Source organism: Nerophis lumbriciformis, linkage group LG02, assembly GCF_033978685.3.
Source record: "Nerophis lumbriciformis linkage group LG02, RoL_Nlum_v2.1, whole genome shotgun sequence".
NCBI lineage: Eukaryota > Metazoa > Chordata > Actinopteri > Syngnathiformes > Syngnathidae > Nerophis > Nerophis lumbriciformis.
In genome coordinates this window covers 56,310,828-56,333,078 of record NC_084549.2, presented here as the reverse complement: position 1 = coordinate 56,333,078, position 22,251 = coordinate 56,310,828, and the positions used below count along the sequence as shown (strand labels likewise).

General features: G+C 42.4%; 1 protein-coding gene across 1 annotated transcript in view; it reads left to right on the top strand.

The window, feature by feature from the left end:
- Positions 1 to 16,785, top strand: part of LOC133612617 (transmembrane protein 26-like) — a 32,486-nt gene extending 15,701 nt beyond the window's left edge. Inside the window, exons 3-6 of the mRNA XM_061970241.2 lie at positions 7,405 to 7,491; positions 12,938 to 13,137; positions 13,390 to 13,469; positions 15,497 to 16,785. Of these exons, the coding sequence (XP_061826225.2) occupies positions 7,405 to 7,491; positions 12,938 to 13,137; positions 13,390 to 13,469; positions 15,497 to 15,798 (669 nt within the window). The 3' untranslated portion in view covers positions 15,799 to 16,785. The remainder of the gene's footprint in view (positions 1 to 7,404; positions 7,492 to 12,937; positions 13,138 to 13,389; positions 13,470 to 15,496) is intronic.
- The last annotated feature ends 5,466 nt before the right edge of the window (positions 16,786 to 22,251 follow it).

The window sequence follows — 22,251 nt, the reverse complement described above, 5'->3', positions numbered from 1 at the left end:
AGAATCGGATAAAAAAATGTTTGCAAAAGTTTGAGAATTGTGGGCATTGTTTAAAGGCCTACTGAAATGCGATTTTCTTGTTTAAACGGGGATAGCAGGTCCATTCTATGTGTCAGTGACGTGCGGTCACTAGAGGCAGGTGAGGCAGGGCCTCACCTGCCATCATGGAAAGAAAAAAAAAGTAAAAAGAAAAAAAAAAATCAAATTGTTATATGTATCCAGTGATTATACTATAATGTTATTTTCCATTTAACTTCACCAGTTTTAGATTATTTTTATTCAAAATCGCTGAATTTTCACATTTGCCGTTCAAATACTGAGAAGAGACGGTACGGTGATCAGCAGCCAGTTGAGGCACGTCACTCAGTTGTGCCTCACCATGGATTGCGGACTCGGCTAACTGCTGGCCTGCTGTGCAGTGAGACTGTATTGCTATATGAATTATATTATACATTTCCATAGTTTAGTTAGCTGAGGTATATAATGTACAGTGTATTTTGTCAACAACTGTATGTGTGTAACGTATTTCTTGTGCTGCGCAATCATAAAACTGCTGCGAAGACGCACTGTGTGAGGCTCGCGTAACCCCGCCTCCTAAGGCACCTTTGCCGCAGACTGCTCCGACGGGAACGCCACACCAACCAAAGCCCACACCCAAACCCTCCACGTGCAAGACCCAATCCACCCAAAAAAAGTCACTTAACAAGAAGCCAAAAAGTGCAAAAACAACATTGCTCGCGCCGGAGGAGCCGTGAACGACTGCGGGGACACAACATTAGGTACACCTGCAGACTGCAGCACGGATTTCATATTTCATTCATTCACAACTCCTCCAACACGAACACCACTGTTCCCGCACTTATAAGTAAAGGTAAGACTATAATAACGTTTTTTTTTATTAAATGTGCTTTTTTGTGTGCTACAGTTTGTATGTGTAAAGTTAAAGTTAAGTTAAAGTACCAATGACGCTGCAGGGACACAACATTAGGTACACCTGCAGACTGCAGCACGGATTTCATATTTCATTCATTCACAACTTCTCCAACACGAACACCACTGTTCCCGCACTTATAAGTAAAGGTAAGACCATAATAACGTTTTTTTATTAAATATGCTTTTTTGTGTGCTACAGTTTGTATGTGTAAAGTTAAGTTAAAGTACCAATGATTGTCACGCACACACTCGGTGTGGTGAAATTTGTCCTCTGCATTTGACCCATCCTCTTGCTCACCCCCTGGGATGTGAGGGGAGCAGTGGGCAGCAGCGGCGCCGCACCCGGGAATAATTGTTGGTGATTTAACCCCCAATTCCAACCCTTGATGCTGAGTGCCAAGCAGGGAAGAATGCTGGTATGAGCTTTTAAACATAACCCGTTAACTGCTGCCAATCAAATGGTGAATAAGATACTCTTTAGGGTTCATATGTTTGTAAATCTGACTGTGATGAAGTCAGTGCCTCACCAGCCATCAACCTCACCGCACGTCACTGCTATGTGTCATACTTGATCATTTCGCAATATTGCCATATTTTTGCTGAAAGGATTTAGTAGAGAACATCGACGATAAAGTTTTCAACTTTTGGTCGCTGATAAAAAAGCCTTGCCTGTACCGGAAGGAGCAGACGAGTAGCGTGACGTCACAGGTTGTGGAGCTCCTCACATCTGCACATTGTTTTCAATCATGGCCACCAGCAGCGAGAGCGATTCGGACCGAGAAAGCAACGATTTCCTCATTAATTTGCGCGAGGATGAAAGATTCGTGGATGAGGAAAGTGAGAGTGAAGGCCTAGAGGGCAGTGGGAGCGATTCAGATAGGGAATATGCTGTGAGAGGCGGGTGGGACCTGATAATCAACTGGGAATGTCTAAAACAGTAAATAAACACAAGACATATATATACTCTATTAGCCACAACACAACCAGGCTTATATTTAATATGCCACAAATTAATCCGGCATAACAAACACCTTCCCCCTCCCGTCCATATAACCCGCCAATACAACTCAAACACCTGCACAACACACTCAATCCCACAGCCCAAAGTACCATTCACCTCCCCAAAGTTCATACAGCACATATATTTCCCCAAAGTCCCCAAAGTTACGTACGTGACATGCACATAGCAGCACGCACATACGGGCAAGCGATCAAATGTTTGGAAGCCGCAGCTGCATGCGTACTCACGGTACCGCGTCTGCGCATCCAACTCAAAGTCCTCCTGGTAAGAGTCTCTGTTGTCCCAGTTCTCCACAGGCCAATGGTAAAGCTTGACTGTCATCTTCCGGGAATGTAAACAATGAAACACCAGCTGTTTTTGTGTTGCTGCAGTCGGCCGCAATACACCGCTTCCCACCTACAGCTTTCTTCTTTGCTGTCTCCATTGTTCATTGAACAAATTGCAAAAGATTCACCAACACAGATGTCCAGAATACTATGGAATTTTGCGATGAAAACAGACGACTTAATAGCTGGCCACCATGCTGTCCCAAAATGTCCTCTACAATGCGTGACGTCACGCGCTGACGTCATCATACCGAGACGTTTTCAGCAGGATATTTCGCGCAAAATTTAAAATTGCACTTTAGTAAGCTAACCCGGCCGTATTGGCATGTGTTGCAATGTTAAGATTTCATCATTGATATATAAACTATCAGACTGCGTGGTCGGTAGTAGTGGTTTTCAGTGGGCCTTTAACTATGAATAGTCCATTCATTTAAATTGGGATTTCCAAAAAATTTGTGAATTTCGGGAAACATTTTTGAAAATACAGGTAATACAACAATTGTCGTAAATGATCTGAATGGGTTGGTGTTGCAATTTTTCAAAGCAGTTGAAAAATGTTAACGTAGTAACAGTTTAAATTTAAATGGGTATTTTGGAATTCCTGAACTTTCAGGAAACTACCATCATAATGACCAACATTAAAATACAGTGGCATAGTAGGCCTAAGTATTCATTAAAAACAAGGCAGAGGTTTTATTTAAGTATATTAAATATTTTTGACCACTGTAACATTACACCCAGTTTGAACAGTAACACTGTCAGGAAAATTAAACACTGTACTTTAATAGTCTTAAACTTAGACTTCCTTTTATTGTCAGTCAAATTTGAACTTTACAGTACAGATAAGAACGAAAACTTGTTGCATTAGCTCGTTGTAGTGCAGGATAAAAGAGCAATAAGATGCAGATATAAATAAATACATTACTGTACAGATAAATATATTGCACTTTTGCATATGCATCCACGTTTATGGATGTATGTTGTATTGTCTTTATATTCCAGCGAGTTAATCTATTTTTGGGGGGGAATTGAGGGAATTATTTTGATGCGTTCAAGAGTCTGATGGCCTGAGGGAAGAAGCTGTTACAGAACCTGGAGGTTCTGCTACGGAGGCTGTGGAACCTCTTTCTAGAGTCCAGCAGTGAAAACAGTCCTTGGTGGGGGTGGGAGGAGTCTCTGCAGATTTTCTGAGCCCTGGTCAGGCAGCGGCTTTTTGCGATCTCCTGGATAGGAGGAAGAGGAGTCCTGATGATATTTTCCGCTGTCCTCATCATTCTCTGCAGAGACTAACAGTCTGAGGCACTGCAGGCTCCAGTCCAGACAGAGATGCAGTTGGTCAGACTCTATCGTGCCTCTGTAAAATGTGGTGAGAATGGAGGGAGGGAGCTGTGCTCTTTTCATCCGATGCAAAAAGTGCATGCGCTGCTGAGCTCTTTTTACAAGAGCTCCGGGTGTGTAGGGACCAGGTCATATTGTCAGTTATCTGCACCCCCAGGAACTTAGTGCTGCTTACGATCTCCACCGCTGTGTCGTTGATGAAGAGTGGAGCGTGGCTGGACTGGTGTTTCCTGAATCAGAATCAGAATCAGAATAGTTTTATTGCCATTGTTTGAGAACGGGTTCACAAACTAGGAATTTTTCTTGTTGCAATCGTGCAACATAAAACACATTTAACACAGATTTGGTAATAACAAGAGCTGTAACTGAGCTATCAGATCTTGTTATAGACTTAGAAGGAATTCAAAGGAGCTACTGTTAGGAGTTATTGTTCATGTGCCTGATGACCGAGGGGAAAAAAATGTTCAGGTGGCGGGAGGTGTGGGTTTGGATGGACCGTAGTCTCCTGCCTGAGGGGAGAAGGGGGGAATAGTTTGTGTCCAGGGTGAGAAGAGTTAGCTGTGATCCGACCCACACGCCTCCTGGTCCTGGAGGAGAACAAGTCCTGGAGGGATGGGAGCTTGCAGCCAATCACTTTCTCAGCAGAAAGTACCATGCGCTGCAGTCAATGCTTATCCTGGACTGTGGCGTCGGGGAACCACACGGTGATGGAGGAGGTCAGGATGGACTCCATGATGGCTGAGTAAAACTGCACCAGCATCTCGGTCGGCACCTTAAGTTTCCTCAGCTGCCGCAGGATGTACATCCTCTGCTGGGCCTTATTGGTGAGGGAGCTGACGGTCGGCTCCCACTCGAGGTCTTGGGTGATGGTGGTGCCCAAGAAACGGAAGGAGTCCACAATGGAGACGGGGGTGGGAGAGTCAATCAGGGTGAGGGGGATGGTGGTGCTGTGACTTTCCTGAAGTCCATGATCATCTCCACTGTTTTCTGGGCGTTCAGCTCCAGGTTGTTGAGGCTGCACCAGGACGCCAGCCAGTCCACCTCTCTCCTGTAGGCAGTCTCATCGCCATCCGAGATGAGCCCGATGAGGGTAGTGCCATCCGCAAACTTGAGCAGTTTTACGGAATGGTGACTGGAGGTGCAGCCGTTTGTATACAGGGAGAAGACCCAGGGGGAGAGTACACAGCCCTGAGGAGTACCAGTGTTCGTGGTTCGACTATCCGAGACAATCTTCCCCAGCCGCACGTGCTGTCTTCGGTCTGTCAGGAAGTCATTGATCCAACTGCAGAGGGAGTCGGGCACGCTGAGCTGGTAGAGCTTGTCTCGTAGCAGTCCAGGGAGGATGGTGTTGAAGGCAGAGCTGAAGTCCACAAACAGGATCCTAGCATAGGTTCCTGGGGAATCCAGATGCTCCAGGATGAAGTGGAGGGCCAGGTTCACTGCATCATCCACAGAACTGTTGGCTCTGTAGGCAAACTGCAGTGGGTCCAGGAGGGGGGCGGTGATGTCCTTGAGGTGGGGCAGGACCAAGCGCTCAAAGGACTTCATGACCACAGACGTCAGCGCAACCGGCCTGTAGTCATTAAGTCCTATGATCCGTGCTTTCTTGGGAACAGGGACAATAGTGGAGGTCTTAAAGCAGGACGGCACGCGGCATAGCTCCAGAGAGGTGTTAAAAATGTCAGTGAAGACAGGAGCCAGCTGATCCGCAGTGTCTGAGAGTGGAGGGGGAGACACCATCCGGCCCGGGGGCATTCCGCGTATTCAGCTTCAAGAACTGCCGGCGTACATCCTCCTCTTGGATGGAGAGGGCCTATACAGTCCTATGAAGTCAACGATGATTTCCTTGGTCTTGTTGACGTTCAGGACCAGGTTGTTGGTTCTGCACCAGTCAACCAAATGTTTCGCCTCCTTCCTGTAGTCCCTGTCATTGTTGTCACGGATGAGCTACTGTTGCCGTGTAGCTTCCTCTGTAGCTTAGCTACATTTAATGGAGAGTAACTTGTAGCTTAGCTTACTATATTTTCCAAGTAGCTTGCCCAACACTGGAAATTAGGCTCATAACAATGCATCTAACTCAACATATTTCAAGCCTGCTTTTGTTAAAATTTTGAAGATTATGACTTTAAAATATCTCAATTCAGGTTTTTCAAATACTGTAAACCATGATCATCAAAATTATAACAAATAAAAAGCTTGACATATCTCAATTTACATGTAATGTGTTTATATCACTTATTAGTAGAGATGTCCGATAATGGGTTTTTGGCCGATATTCCGATATTGTCGAACTCTTAATTACTGATTCCGATATCAACCGATACCGATATATACAGTCGTGGAATTAACAAATTATTATGCCTAATTTTGTTATGATGCCCCGCTGGATGCATTAAACAATGTAACAAGGTTTTCCAAAATAAATCAACTCAAGTTATGGAAAAAAATGCCAACATGGCACTGCCATATTTATTATTGAAGTCACAAAGTGCATTATTTTATATAACATGCCTCAAAACAGCAGCTTGGAATTTGGGGCATGCTCTCCCTGAGAGAGCATGAGGAGGTTGAGGTGGGTGGGGTTGGGTGGGGGCGGGGTTTAGGGGGTAGTGGGTAGCGGGGGGTGTATATTGTAGCGTCCCGGAAGAGTTAGTGCTGCAAGGGGTTCTGGGTATTTGTTCTGTTGTGTTTATGTTGTGTTACGGTGCGGATGTTCTCCTGAAATGTGTTTGTCATTCTTGTTTGGTGTGGGTTCACAGTGTGGCGCATTTTTGTAACAGTGTTAAAGTTGTTTATACGGCCACCCTCAGTGTGACCTGTATGGCTGTTGACCAAGTATGCCTTGCAATCACTTGTGTGTGTGAAAAGCCGTAGATATTATGTGACTGGGCCGGGACGCAAAGGCAGTGCCTTTAAGGTTTATTGCCGCTCTGTACTTCTTCCTACGTCCGTGTACACAGCAGCGTTTTAAAAAGTCATAAATTTTACTTTTTGAAACCGATACCGATAATTTCCGATATTACATTTTAAAGTATTTATCGGCATCCCTACTTATTAGTTTCACTTTTGAAGTGTAATTGTTCATATGAATGAACTTTTGCATGATATTCTATTTTTTGGAGCTTCACCTGTTTGGAAAAGCTGCTGATGGTGTGTTTGACAGAGAAACAGATCGGAGAAGGTAAATGCTGCACATTGTTACTACATTATTTCATAAAACTACTGTAGTTATTTGTAATACATTCTACTGTATTGTTTTATTACATTGCTCATCTAAAAGTTTGTTTTTCCTACTAAAAGACAAGTTAAAATTGTACTGTCCAAGCACAGAATAAATTGATTTCACTTCATTTTGATGGGCGATACGGTTTCAGAATAAGAGTTTTTCAAGGTACGAGCTGTGTGACAGAACCAATTAAACTCGTATCACGAGGTACGACTGTACGACTTTTTTTAACATATGAAATGTCAATAAATGGCATCACTGTCGACGTTACACAAATTCTTAAAACAATCATCGTGACTGTATTTTAATTATTTCTGTCATTTACTGTATTTTACTTGTTTTGGGGGTGGTCTTTCAAGTTGTCACCTTTTCTTCTTTTTTTTCCAAAAATGTTTTGAGTCTATTTTATCCCCCTCAAGTATTGGCGAAGGCCGTGGTCAGGCTGTGTCACGGCCTCATGACAGATTGGTCGTGAGGCAAGAATCGTGCTGATAGAAGCAGCATTGCTCAATTACAAAAGTGTCACTCAAGTTCTCCTCTGTCTTTCAACCTTCTTCCAGTGCAAGAAGCTGGACTCGTGGGAGAACGTGAAGGGAGTGATCACCCTTAACGAGACCAGCAACCTCACATACCAGAACTACCTGGAGGTAAGGGCCGCTTTATATGAGGACTTTATCAGTATTTGTTTTTTTGTGACACGACATATCTGCAAAGAAGAGTGACTCACTCCTATGTCTGATGATGCTTTTATTGGAAATCCACTCATCCATGTGAGGAGCGGGAGAAGTAAAAAATAGTCATTAAAATAAAGACGAGTTCTCTTTTTTATCACATGGTTGTTTCATCAGTCTGTCTGTAAATCCCTCTAATGACTTAATGAAGCTGGGAAAATGCTGACAACATAACTTTGCACATGTGATGTCCATACGTTCGCAGGTGATTCATTGTAAGGATTTAGTATTCTTGCTCCAGCATTACAGGACTGTAACTTGAAGTACTTTTATTTTGCATGAGTTTAGTGGCACTTTTTTTTGTCAAACATCCAAAAATTAAATGAACTGAGGTTGAGAAGAAATAAAAGGTTAACAACTAAAAGGTCAGATTTTGGTATAGAATTTAAAGGGGAACTGCACTTTTTTTTTTTTTTTGCTTACCATTCACAATCATTATGACGACGGATGGATTTTTTTAAAATGCAAATAAAAGTCTGCTTACAGCGGAGCCAAGGGGATGTCCTCTATTCCGCCCATAAAACCCAATAAAAAACACACAAAAGTGCCAACAATACTCCGTGTACATTTTGTGCCTTGAATATTAAGCAAGTATTAGTGATATTGTTATTATAAGCGCTAACGCAGACAAACTATTTATAGCGGCATTCATTTTTAAATGAATGTGCCGCGTATGCTTAAAATAAGCCAAAATACGTAGATATTAAATGTTATTAAAGTGTGCCTATTAATACATGACATATATACGTACATCATGTATATAAAACCCTATTGGAGGTATTTTGATGTTTTTGAAGGGCTCTATAGGCAGAATAGAGCGGTTCCCACAGGCTTCATTGTAAGCGTACTTTTGATCGCATTTATTTAATATTTAGAATGCATTAAAGAAAATACATCCGTTGTCACGTCTTTCATAATGATTTTTTTTTCTACGTGTAAAACACTTGTAATAGTGGTTCTTTGGTCAAAATTTTGCATAGATTATGTTTTACAGACCGTCTTCAAGCTGCTTTCAGACAGTCTCTTTCGGATTCGACGTTTTGTGGGCGGTCTTATTTATGTGTCTCCACTTCGACTGTGTCTTTTCCCCGCCTTCTATGTTGTAGTTTTCAGCGCTTCCATATGGAGTCTATTCTGACTACTTTTTATTATAAATGGCAACAGCGGAGGAAGCATGTGTATGTACGAGCCAGTCTGCCCCACAACAGAAGGATAGCAGAAAAGAAGGAGCTTATTGAATACAGCGTCAGTCTACAATGGCAGACTCGCGCAAATATCTTTAAGTAAACATCTACCATAATGGAGATATTCGCTGACGTCACAACTGGGAAAAACGTCACAAATTGGGCAAATTCCAAACGGCTCGCGTGGGAGAAGTATGAAGGAAGGCAAGATTGTTTTATAAATATCTCTGCCACGTTTCCATGGTTACATTTGACATTTTCAGGACTTATGTAGATCCCAAATACACAAAAACAGGCACCAATAGGTAAGAAAAGTTAGTTTTGCACAATGGGGCCTCTGTTGATGCAACTCAATAGTATATCTCTTGAAAACTATTTAAAATTTCCCTATTATTAGCTGAGACATTAACGTCCTAGGGCAGGGGTCGGCAACCAGCGGCTCTTTGACCACTCTGATGCAGCTCAGCTGCATACTTTCCGACCCTCCCGATTTTTCCGGAAATCTCCCGGGGCAAATATTCTCCGATTTTCACCCGGACAACAATATTGAGGGCGTGCCGTGATGGCACTGCCTTTATTAGCGTCCTCTACAACCTGTCGTTGCGTCCGCTTTTTCACCATACTATCTACGTGCCGGCCCAGGCACATGTTGTATGCGGCCTCTGCTTACACACGTAAGTGACTGCAAGGCATACTTGGTCAATAGTCATACAGGTTACACTGAGGGTGGCCGTATAAACAATTTTAACACTCTTACTAATATGCGCACACTGTGAACCCACACCAAACAAGAATGACAAACACATTTCGGGAGAACATCCGCACCGTAACACAACATAAACACAACAGAACTAATACCCAGAATCCCATGCATCCCTAACTCTTCCGGGCTACATTATACACCCCCGCTACCACCAAACCCCGCCCCCCCCAACCCCGCCCACCTCAACAGACGCACAGAGGGGGGGGGGTTTATACATAGCACAAAGCAAAAAAAAAACTTTGTATGCAGTGTTATTTCATTTTAAATTTCAAAAGAGTTTTGTAGCTCCCATTGTTTTCTTTAATTTGTGAAACGGGTCAAAATGGCTCTTTGAGTGGTAAAGGTTGCCCACCCCTGTCCTAGGGTATCAAAGACCTCCCAATGGACTAGGCTCCCACATTATCTATTAATTTAACAATTGAATAATTATACCCACTTCACATCCATTGCAGCCGATCACCCTGGAAGGGGGTCCGGTCCCTACATCTGCAGTCCCTTCTCAAGGTTTCTTCTTATTCCCCAAATGTGGTCTTTTGAGTTTTTCCGGATGTCGGTTTAGATCAGGGGGTGTCATTCTGAGTTTGTTAAGGTCTTTGAGACATTTGTGATTACGGGCTATATGAATATCTTTTGATTAATTTTATCTTTTTAATTTCTGCTCCTTAAGTCGAAATTTACATAAAAACAAGTATTGATATTTTGGGTAAATGTTAATAACTTTTCCAGTTTCAGAAAGGTAAGCCGTAGCCGACACTAAGAATACCATACCATTATAAAGCCATTTAACCTTAAAGGTACAACGATTGACTCTAAGAGTGCAGAATTAACCGCCTTTTGGACCCAAAGCCAGATCCTTAGAGCCAAAACCTTCCAGACTGAGTTCCTGCCAGGTAAATGGCAGGTAAATGTTTGGGTGAATGTTAATAACTTTCCCAATGACAAATAGGTAAGCCGTAGCCGACACCAAGAATACCATACCACGTGTGGCGGTATAGCTCGGTTGGTAGAGTGGCCGTGCTAGCAACTTGAGGGTTCCAGGTTCGATCCCCGCTTCCGCCATCCTAGTCACTGCCGTTGTGTCCTTGGGCAAGGCACTTTACCCACCAGCTTCCAGTATATTAGTTTAAATTAGATATTGGGTTTCACTATGTAAAAGCGCTTTGAGTCACTGGAGAAAAGCGCTATATAAATATAATTCACTTCACTGAAAAGCCATTTAACCTTAAAGGTACAACGATTGACTCTGAGAGTGCAGAATCAGCCACCTTTTGGTCCCAAAGCCAGATCCTTAGAGCCAAAACCTTCCAGACTGAGTTTCTGCCAGACCCATCTACTGTAGGTCAGACTGACACAGTTAGTCTCCAATCCACATGCACATCACAAGTCATGAGTCAAAATGGTGGGGGGAAAAAAAGCAAAATGTAGTCCTTATTACAGCGACACTCTAGTGACTTGAGAACTCGGAGGAGTTTTGGTCAGCAATGTAGAGGGAGCATCTCAGAAAAATTGGCTTGTCAGCATGGGGAGAATAAACATTTGAGAAACATCGCACAGAGATGCAAGTGTTGACGCGCTGGTTGGAGCAGCAGACGTGAAAGTCTCAAGCAGACAAACAGCCTTCTCAAGAGTACTGAACCTAATTTAACATTGAGAAAGTTTGAATACATTTTTGAATGCTACAATTAAAGGCGGAAATAATGTGTGCTTGACAGTTGATTGAGTATACAAAATCATAACAATATTGGAAAATACAAAATTGGCAAAGCAAGGGTAAAAGCTACTGTTGCTGTATTGTACCTTTAGGGGCGGTGTGACTCAAATAGGAGAGCGGCCACCCAGAAACGTAAGGGTTTCTTGTTAATCCAGCCCTCGCCATTTTAGGCACTGTCGTTGTGTCCTTGGGCAAGACACTTCACCCACCTTGCCTCCAGTGCTACTCACACTGGTGTATGAATGTGAGTGAGTGTTTGGTGGTGGTCCGAGAGGACGGCGGCCAAGTTGGCAGCCACGTTTCCCTCAGTCTACCCCGGGCAGCTGTGGCTACAAATGCAGCTTACCACCATCACAGTGTGAATTTGGAGTGAATGAATGATGGTTTCTCAGTGTCAAAAGCTTTTAGTCACAAGAAAAAAGGCTATATAAATGCAATCCATTATTATTATTACATGAAGTAATCGTTAAGGCACCAAAGTTACATTGTATTTACAAACATTTTATAATATCAATACTACATGAAGTGATCAGATAAGTGATCCCTGGGGTACTCCAGTCTAAGAAGCAGCAATTTCAATTTATGTCTTAATTCTTGTCAGGCTTGTCCCTGACAGTTTGACTATGTCTTAGTTTTTCCTCTGCGTTTGTCTTTGTTTCCTGTCAGCACTCTTATTTTGGTTATTTCCTGATTGTCTTCCTGAGTGCTTTTTCCCCTCAGCTGTGGCTGATTGGCACCGGGCCACACCTGGTGTCAAACAGCCAGCTGCTATTTAAACCTGCTTTGTCCTCCACTCTGCGCTGGATTATTGTCATTCCTACTTGTCGATGTCAGTGTAGCTGTAAGCGGTAGCGGTAAGCTATATATTGTAGATGTTTGTAGCTTGCTGTCTTTTTGTTCCTCGTCTTCCAGTTCCTGTTTTCCTGGCATCCTGTTTCCTGTTCCTAGTTCCTGGTTTGTGTATTTTCCTTTATTTTATGAACATTAAATCATGTTTTCCTGGACAAAGCCTGCCATCTCTGCATCTTGGGGTTCATCACCAACAACTCATTGTGACAATTCTACTGGTATAAATTCAATAAAACAGTTTTGGGATTTGACAACAAGATAGGAAACAGTTTTATAAATTAAAATTAAAGCCTTTGTGAGGTTGTCACCACACCCATTTATCCCAAGAGTTGTGGACACACCTCCAATATCTTTGCTTTGTTTCACAGAAGAAAACAATTAATGTAGTCCTTATTTTTTAATGTGTGGTAGGTGGTGGGCGGAGCAGGGGTTACAGGGACGGCTTCAGTAACATCCAGCAGATTTTTGTAACATCACATGAAACAATTAAGTTAGTCACATGCTAAAACATGAGGCCAAATGTAAACACATCCAGAAGTCCATTTTCGTACAGGGGACTTCAGCTATATATATATAAGGGACGGCGTGGCGCAGTGAAAGAGTGGCCGTGCGCGACCCGAGGGTCGCTTGTTCAATCCCCACCTAGTACCAACCTCGTCATGTCCGTTGTGTCCTGAGCAAGACACTTCACCCTTGCTCCTGATGGGTGCTGGTAGCGCCTTGCATGGCAGCTCCCTCCATCAGTGTGTGAATGTGTGTGTGAATGGGTAAATGTGGAAGTAGTGTCAAAGCGCTTTGAGTACCTTGAAGGTAGAAAAGCGCTATACAAGTACAACCCATGTCTTCATTTTTCAGAATATCAACCAGGCGTTGTGCTCCAATGACTGGATCCTGGCTCTTCACCAGATCCTGCTCATCCTCCTCATCGTGGGGAAGTGGCTCCTCCCACTGGGGGGCGGGGTCACAAGGGACGAGCTCTCTCAGCTGCTCCTGATCTTTGTTGGCACGGCGGCAGACATCCTTGAATTCACGAGTGAGACGCTCTCAGATGTCAAGTGGGTGGCTCTTACGACGTTTGCACGATGGCTGTGGCAATGCCTTGTATTTAACCGTCACACATGGATGGATGCGTCGTACCGATATACCGATCGGTCAATCAAAATGGGAAACTGTAAATACATTTAGGATTTCCCAAACTCTCGACCTGTCCTAGCTCTGTACACACTTATGTATTTGTAGTACCAAAGCACTTTTAAAGATCATATACAGTAATATTTGAAGTTCTAACTATGTATTGTCTTTTCCAGAGAGAACAGTCCTCAACTGGTGTATATCATCCTAGCCGTGTGGACCTGGAGCATGTTGCAATTCCCTCTACATCTGGCTGGTGAGTTGAGGACAAACAATTGGAATGTTCTATGGCATTAAGGTCCAGAAACTGGCTATACCACTCCAGGACCTTAATGTGCTTCTGGTTTAGCCAGTTTTGTGTTGCCTTGTGGGTTATCGTCATGCTGAAAGACCTATCTTCGGTGGTCTGGCTAAGGGATAGAAGTTGTCAACAAAGATTTTATAGTACCTCATTATTTGGCCTATCAATGCGATAAAGTGTTCTCGTACCTTTCAAGAAACAGCCGCATAGCAGAAGTAATGTAACTCATCTCCATGTTTGGCAGTAAAGACAGTTTTCTTAGGCTCATTTTCAACATTTCTCTGCTTCGTCGATAAAAGTTGATGTTGGCATTGTCTCAATTTTGGTCTTGTCAGACCACAGCACATTCTACAAAGCCTTCTCTTAATTATCTCGGTGTTCAGCTTTGTTCCCAGTAGCGATAAACATCCCTACAATGTTCCCAATCAATCAGCTCTTTTCAATAATGTACATGTAAGTGGAGCCTACCTGCCAGCGATTCCAATAAATACCAGCATGATGCTTTTAAAGCCCATAAATTAAACGCTCCACAGTGCTTGACTGAGAGTTCTTATTGTGCGGTGTTTATCCTGTGTTCTTTTTGTAAGGGTGCGGCCCTGAAAAGTCGTTATAACATGTTCATAAACATGTGCTCAGACTTCACCTCGGAAAAAGCAGAGGCTTGAATCATTTTGATTAGTTTATTTTGTCAGAGCCTATTTAAGCTGGCTGGATGTCAGTTAGCAAAGCAGAGGTCTTTCTATGTGGCTTTGGCTTCAAGCAATTATTTAGGCTATAGAGTACATAATGTATACTACACATTTGAGCAGTTCAATAACTATACAAACTAGAAAAGCACTTGGATAGCGCACTTCCTATGTCCAATCAGAAAGAATCCTTAAAAAAATCCTGAATCCAGTCTGTTACGGATCACGCACAAAATCTAATCCCATCCCTAAAATCTGCCCATAAATTTGTGAGCTTTTTGGTAACTAACAGATTGACAAACAAACCCCAGTGAATACACAACCTCATGGAAAAAGTAATTAATGGAAGAATAAATGAAACTGCCATGTTTGTGCGTGTTAGTTATGTTCATCTGTCGCTTCAAAACAGGAGGGTTCACTCTTTGTATCGGTCCAAGCAGCTGAGGGCATTCGTTCTCTAAGGGAGTGAACCCTCTTGGCAGTCATTCACTCTCTGGCTCTGTGGGTGGAGGCGGGACCACAGAGAAGTTCAGCCTCATAGTGTAAACGTAAGGTAAAATAGTAGAAATTATCCGGATCAACCCAAAAATGTAAACACTTGTTCCTTATCCCTTTTCGGACCAAACCTGAAAGTTTAATTAAAATCTGGCCATACATTTTTTAGTTATGTTGCTAACTAACAGACAACAGACAAACCTTGGTGAATACATAACTGCCTGGCTGTGGTAATTACTAGATACAACTAAATCTAAACACAAAGTAAATCTCTGTTTGTTTGTTTGCTCGGTATCATGTCTTCTACTTAAACTATATGATATTAGGGGTTTTTAGCCATGCCAAATGAGAAAAATTAGAAAACAGGAATAATCTTAAATTGTATGCACTTGTTAGAGCTTCATTTCTTTTTCCATAGATAAAACATCCCTGACCGGTTGAATAAAGTTGACTTAGTTTATTGATGATTTAACATTGATTTTGACAATGATGAAACTGTGGCATTTAAAATCGTATGACTTGATGTCATAAAACATAATACAATAACCAAAACAAGCGCATGAAACAGATTAATTTTTTTTTTGTTTAGTTCTAAAAATAAGAATAAAAAAACAAGCAGTAGTTTTGGCTCGAAAGTCAAATGAGACAAATAGGTAATTAATGGAAGAATAAATGAAACTGCCATGTTCGTGCGTGTTAGTTATGTTAATCTGTCGCTTCAAAACAGGAGGGTTTGCTCTTTGTATCGGTCCAATATTTCGAACACCACTTTCTATTTTTCCCCTCCATGTTTCCCCACAGTGGTGAACTCCAAATCAGACTCTGGGGACGAGCAGGGCGGTGCGCAGAAGGTCTCCCTCCTGACAAAACACAGCACAGACATGTGGGGTATCGTGGAGGCCTTGTTTATCCAGGACGGGCCCTTCCTGATGGTCAGACTCACTGTCATGACCTACTTTGACGTCTTCCACCAGATGCTGGTGTTCTTCGCTATCAAGAACTTCCTGGTGGTTATTTTGAACTTTTACAGACTGGCTGTTATATGCCAGGACTTCAGACCTTCCAGGAGCAGCAACGGCGTCCAAGGCAGCGCCATCCCATAGTGAAACTAGCCTCAGTGAAGGTGGGAATACCAAAGTTCTCCTTTGTTGGAGTATAATGCTCTTGTCCTGTTGTGTTTTGTGTCAGTCATTTAATTGTGGAATAATTAATAATGGAGGAGAAACATGTTTTTACCACGTGGCATCAAAGCGAGGCTCATCTTGTTGTTGTTTACGATTTGTAAACGCACACAAGCCATCCTCAGTGGTCTGTCGATCAACGTTCTCAGACGATTGGACTGAGTAACTTTAATGTTGTTAAAGCAAACAACACCAGCAGACAAACAGGAAAGAGGAAGCAAAGCCGGAAAAAAGGGGTGTATGTCTAGGTCTGGAAATGCGTGGGCTGGGGGTTGGGAGGCTTTTCAATTCAAAGTTTGTCAGCACAAAAACAATTTTAAATGGTCGTGGATAGAATATTCTGTCTGGAATATTGTTCAGCGGCAGTCCGAAAAAGGAAAGGACGTGAAGAGAGCAAAGAAGTCAAAGTGTCTTCAGAGTCTGTGAAGTGCTGATTGAATGGGACATCGAGGGACCGTTTGAACTCAGCCAGGAAGGTGAAACAGACTGAAAATGCAGCTGTGAGCAATTATTTTTTGTTTGATGGTGAAATCACACCATTCATTCATGTTTTAAGGAATTTACTGTCATGGAAAATAACACCATGGCCTTTTTACCTACAACACAAAGGGAAATTCATATTAATTTACATATCTTTGTTGTTGTTTTTATTACCGGTAACTATTTAATTGTTGCACATCCGCTTATCAAGGCAAGTGTTGCTTTTGTCTGTATGTTAGCCCAGAGATCATTAGCTCAGTTTACCTATGGCATGTGACGTACTCATGTTATTGCACCTGTGTTTACACCAAGACTGCCTGAAACAGTGTCATTCATCATTTTGTTTCAGCACACACAGGGTTTAATTATTTTCTTATGTCCTCGTTTCATAAAAAATATGACAATTAAAATATTTGTTTTACAAAGTCAGTGATATCAGATGATGTTTGAGACATTACATTAGAGTGTGTTGTTTTCCTAAACAATGTCAGTGTTTCCCATACTACCACAAAAAAGGGTGGTGTTACATTGCTACCTTTTCCCCCATGCTCATAAACATATCATACTGGGTAATCCAAATAAGTTCGGTAGGTATTCAAATAATTATGCAATTTGTTGTTCTTATTGCCAGACCTGTGTGTTTATTTCCATACCTGACAGTTTCGGCTACAACAGTTGCCTTCCCCAGAGGTTGTCACGTGACACTACCATGAATTGATTAACGTGGACCCCGACTTAAACAAGTTGAAAAACTTATTCGGGTGTTACCATTTAGTGGTCAATTGTATGGAATATGTACTGTACTGTGCAATCTACTAATAGAAGTTTCAATCAATCAAATCAAAACACCCTCTGAGGAAGTGACTGACTTTTTATGTAGCTTGTTGTTACAACTCTGTACAGTGGATGGCATCTTCACTCTGCTAGAGAATAACTTTTTCTGGCTTAATCTCAACAAAGGCATACGCCTGTTGCAAGTCTCGACTTTACATGTCGTAATGTGTGCTTATGTTTGCTGAGGTTTTTTTCTTGGTCCGAAATTGCGCGCCCTACAGGAGCACAGTTTGAGAGTGGCTTCTTTTCTCCCTGCTCCGGTTTCTCTTTTTCCCATCTTTTATGGGACGCTGCCATTGCGGCGACCCATCAGCCTCCCTGTCCTGTCCACCCCATCAAATTGTACCTCTGTTTCTTAGACAAGGTGAATGTAAACAAATATCACTGTATTTTTTAAGTGTGATGATAAATAAAGCATCTTGTAGTAAGAAGACCTGCTAGGCATGAGATTGCCAACTCAGTGACTTAGTTATTATATTTAGGGAACATTCACACTAAATTTTTACTTCAAAGGCCTACTGAAATGCGATTTTCTTATTTAAACGGGGATAGCAGGTCCATTCTATGTGTCATACTTGATCATTTCGCGATATTGCCATATTTTTGCTGAAAGGATTTAGTAGAGAACATCGACGATAAAGTTCGCAACTTTTGGTCGCTGATAAAAAAGCCTTGCCTGTACCGGAAGTAGCAGACGAGTAGCGTGACGTCACAGGTTGTGGAGCTCCTCACATCCGCACATCGTTTACAATCATGGCCACCAGCAGCGAGAGCGATTCGGACCGAGAAAGTGACGATTTCCCCATTAATTTGAGCGAGGATGTAGACCCACTACTACTGACCACGCAGTCTGATAGTTTATATATCAATGATGAAATCTTAACATTGCAACACATGCCAATACGGCCGGGTGAGCTTACTAATGTGCAATTTTAAATTTCGCGTGAAATATCCTGCTGAAAACGTCTCGGTATGATGACGCCTGCGCGTGACGTCACGGATTGTAGAGGACATTTTGGGACAGCATGGTGGCCAGCTATTAAGTCGTCTGTTTTCATCCCAAAATTCCACAGTATTCTGGACACCTGTGTTGGTGAATCTTTTGCAATTTGTTCAATGAACAATAAAGACAGCAAAGAAGAAAGCTGTAGGTGGGAAGCGGTGTATTGCGGCAGGTGTTGTGCTCGATAACGCACCCCCGCCGTAGAATGCACCCCCTGACTGTTGTGCCGGATAACACAGCCGGTGTTTCATTGTTTACATTCCCGAAATATGACAGTCAAGCTTTACCATTGGCCTGTGGAGAACTGGGACAACAGAGACTCTTACCAGGAAGACTTTGAGTTAGATGCGCAGACGCGGTACCGTGAGTACGCATGCAGCTGCGGCTTCCAAATATTTGATCACTTGCCCGTACGTGCGTGCCGCTATGTGCATGTCACGTACGTAACTTTGGGGACTTTGGGGAAATATATATGCTGTATGAACTTTGGGGAGGTGAATGGAACTTTGGGCTGTGGGATTGAGTGTGTTGTGCAGGTGTTTGAGTTGTATTGGTGGGTTATATGGACGGGAGAGGGGAGGTGTTTGTTATGCGGGATTAATTTGTGGCATATTAAATATAAGCCTGGTTGTGTTGTGGCTAATAGAGTATATATATGTCTTGTGTTTATTTATTGTTTTAGTCATTCCCAGCTGAATATCAGGTCCCACCCGCCTCTCACAGCATCTTCCTTATCTGAATCGCTCCCACTGCCCTCTAGTCCTTCACTCTCATTTTCCTCATCCACGAATCTTTCATCCTCGCTCAAATTAATGGGGAAATCGTCGCTTTCTCGGTCCGAATCGCTCTCACTGCTGGTGGCTATGATTGTAAACAATGTGCGGATGTGAGGAGCTCCACAACCTGTGACGTCACACGCATATCGTCTGCTACTTCCGGTACAGGCAAGGCTTTTTTATCAGCGACCAAAAGTTGCGAACTTTATCGTCGATGTTCTCTACTAAATCCTTTCAGCAAAAATATGGCAATATCGCGAAATGATCAAGTATGACACATAGAATGGACCTGCTATCCCCGTTTAAATAAGAAAATCGGATTTAAGTAGGCCTTTAAAATAAGCGACTACTGACAAATCTGGCTACTTTTCTTGGTCTTACTGCAACCTTTTGGAGACTCTAATAAGCACTTATCATCACACTTCTCAACAACCACTGCCTTGCTTGTGACATAGCAAAAACACAGAAAAGAGGCAATAGAAGAAAGTTCATTTGTATTTATAAACATAATTGTTATTCTTTCTATGTTTTTTTTTCCTAATTTTTTGTCTCTTCCACAAAACTAAAATACATTCACATGTGTCATGGTCAGCACATGCAAATCAGACTATGGCGTCATTCACCCCTATACAGTACTGTGGGAAACTGCATGCACTGTGAGGATTTAAATTGCAATTCAAAGTACTTTTATGTTAAGATTTCATGAACATAAATATATATTTCACGGCAGCTAATTGTTTAACCCACGGGTCTCCAACAATTAGTTCACCAGTTTACTGAACATATGAGTACCATATGTCCAAAGAATATTTGTTTGATCTATTCAGACATGATGTCTCTATTTAATTACAAATGACCACAAAATAGTATAAGACAATGACCGCACTGTTGAGTGCAAATCTGCATCTTAAACAGAGTAGAATTTAAATGTTGCCAGTCACATAAAGACTACATTTTCCTTTTTGTCAAAGTACCTGTTATAGCAGTGGTTCTTAACCTGGGTTCGAGTGAGTTGGCCTCAGGGGTTCGGCGGAGCCTCCGCCGCGGAGGTCAGGACGTCCTGACTCATCGTGCAAATAAAAACTTCTCCCTATCGGCGTATTATGGATACCCCCAAACCTACTCAGTGGCCTAGTGGTTAGAGTGTCCGCCCTGAGATCGGTAGGTTGAGAGTTCAAACCCCGGCTGAGTCATACCAAAGACTATAAAAATGGGACCCATTACCTCCGTTTGGCACTCAGCATCAAGGGTTGGAATTGGGGGTTATATCACCAAAAATGATTCCAAGTTAAAGTACCACTGATAGTCACACACACACTAGGTGTGGTGAAATTACCCTCTGCATTTGACCCATCCCCTAGTTCCACCCAGAGCCGGCCCAAGGCATAAGCGTACTAAGCGCTTGCTTAGGGCCCCGCGGCCACCAGGGGGCCCCCAAAAGCAATTAACAAAAAAATCTTATTTTTAATTTTTTGCATGTACGAGTCTGACTGATGATTTCTAAATGATCAAATATATGTTATTGTACAAAAACACAATTTTAGGTCAACAGAGTGCTGCTGCTGATCTAGGCTTAGTTATTCTTCCTGCCTCTCTTTAAATGTAAAGCTGCCTCTGCTGCACCTGTGACGTTTGCCGCCTGCTATGGCGTCACATTAGTGCCAAAAATCCGAGCGCATAAAAACTGTTATCGCGCGCTGATTTTCCACTTCGTGCGCGCGCGCGACACCCTTTTGCGCGCGTGTGGTGCCTTTTTGCGCGCGCGCCGTCTCGGTCTGTGCGCTGGCATGTTTCGTTTTGGCACTTTGGGGGCGGGTATGCTTAGACGGCCCCTTCTTTCTGATTGGTCAGGCGAAATGCTCAGAGCCAATCAGAAGTATAGCAGGGCGGGTCATCGTCAATATGTATCAAGATTGTTATAGGCGCAAAGTTTTCACTTCTTCTTGAACATTTGTTTTCTAATTAATGGAATTTCTTTTGATTCAGCCATAAAATTAATGAAATAATCTTTGAATTTTGTTTTTAAAATGTTAAAAATAGCCTTTTAATAATGTATTCTGAAACAGTTTAAAATAATCAGAGAACTGACTATCACTGACCCTACACAACTATGTTGCACAATTAAGTCATTTTTTTTTTATAGCGAAAGAGGTAATTTCAACAGGTGCAGCATCCTATGTCATATCTACATGTAATAAGATTTGTAACAAGGCAAACCGTTAGTAAATTGGTCGAAAATCGAGCAAGTTATGGTAATTTAATTGGTACATGTACTAATTAAATTACCATAACTTGCTTTGACATCAATGTAATGATTGAGGCTAGCTGTCCGCGGTAAGATGGCTACAACGTTGCTACGCTGGAGAATGATTGGTCATATGAAAAATGCTCAGAGCCAATCAGAAAGGAGGGGCTGTCTAAGCATACCTGCCCCCAAAGTGCCAAAAAAAAAAATGACAGCGCGAGGAGAGATGCCAGGAGTACACAGAGAGCGCACAGACCGAGACGGCGCGCGCGCAGAAAGGCACCGCGCGCGCGCAAAAAGACACCACGCGCGCGCAAAAAGACACCACGCGCGTGCAAAAGGGTGTCGCGCGCGCACAAAGTGGAGAATCAGCGCACGATAACAGTTTTTATGCGCTTGGATTTTTGGCACTAATGTGACGCCATATCTTTCCTCTCTGATTCAGACAGGACTGAGCAGGTGATCAGAGGACCACTGTCTATTAAGGAGAACTTTTCATTCCCCAAACGGCATGATGGCCGAAGTTTTCATTATCATTATACCTACAGACAGCTAGTCAATGGGGAAAAAGTCAAGCGTAGCTGGCCGACTTATTCAAGAAGTAAAGATGCAGTCTATTGCTTTTGCTGCAAATTATTTTCCAAAAAGTCCTTAAAACTGGCAGCCGAGGGACAGCGGGATTGGGTCAACATAGGTGCACTGCTGAAACAGCATGAAAACAGTGAAGATCATTGTAGCAACATGGTGAAATGGAAGGATTTTGCCTTGCGTCTTTCAAAGGGGAAAACTATTGATGAATTTAACTTCAGTAGACTGCGCTCTCTTTGTACAAAGTAAACATTAAATATGAACAATTAACTAAAAATGTAAACTAGTAATTAAAGACTAATATGTACAAGACTGATGAGACAAGATGACACTTTTACTGTAAATACAAAGCTTTATCACTTGGACTGTTCAACCCCAGGCCACTCTTGTAGCTGAATGTTTTCTACATTTTAAGATTAGGAACCATATGTGGCACTCTGGACATCATT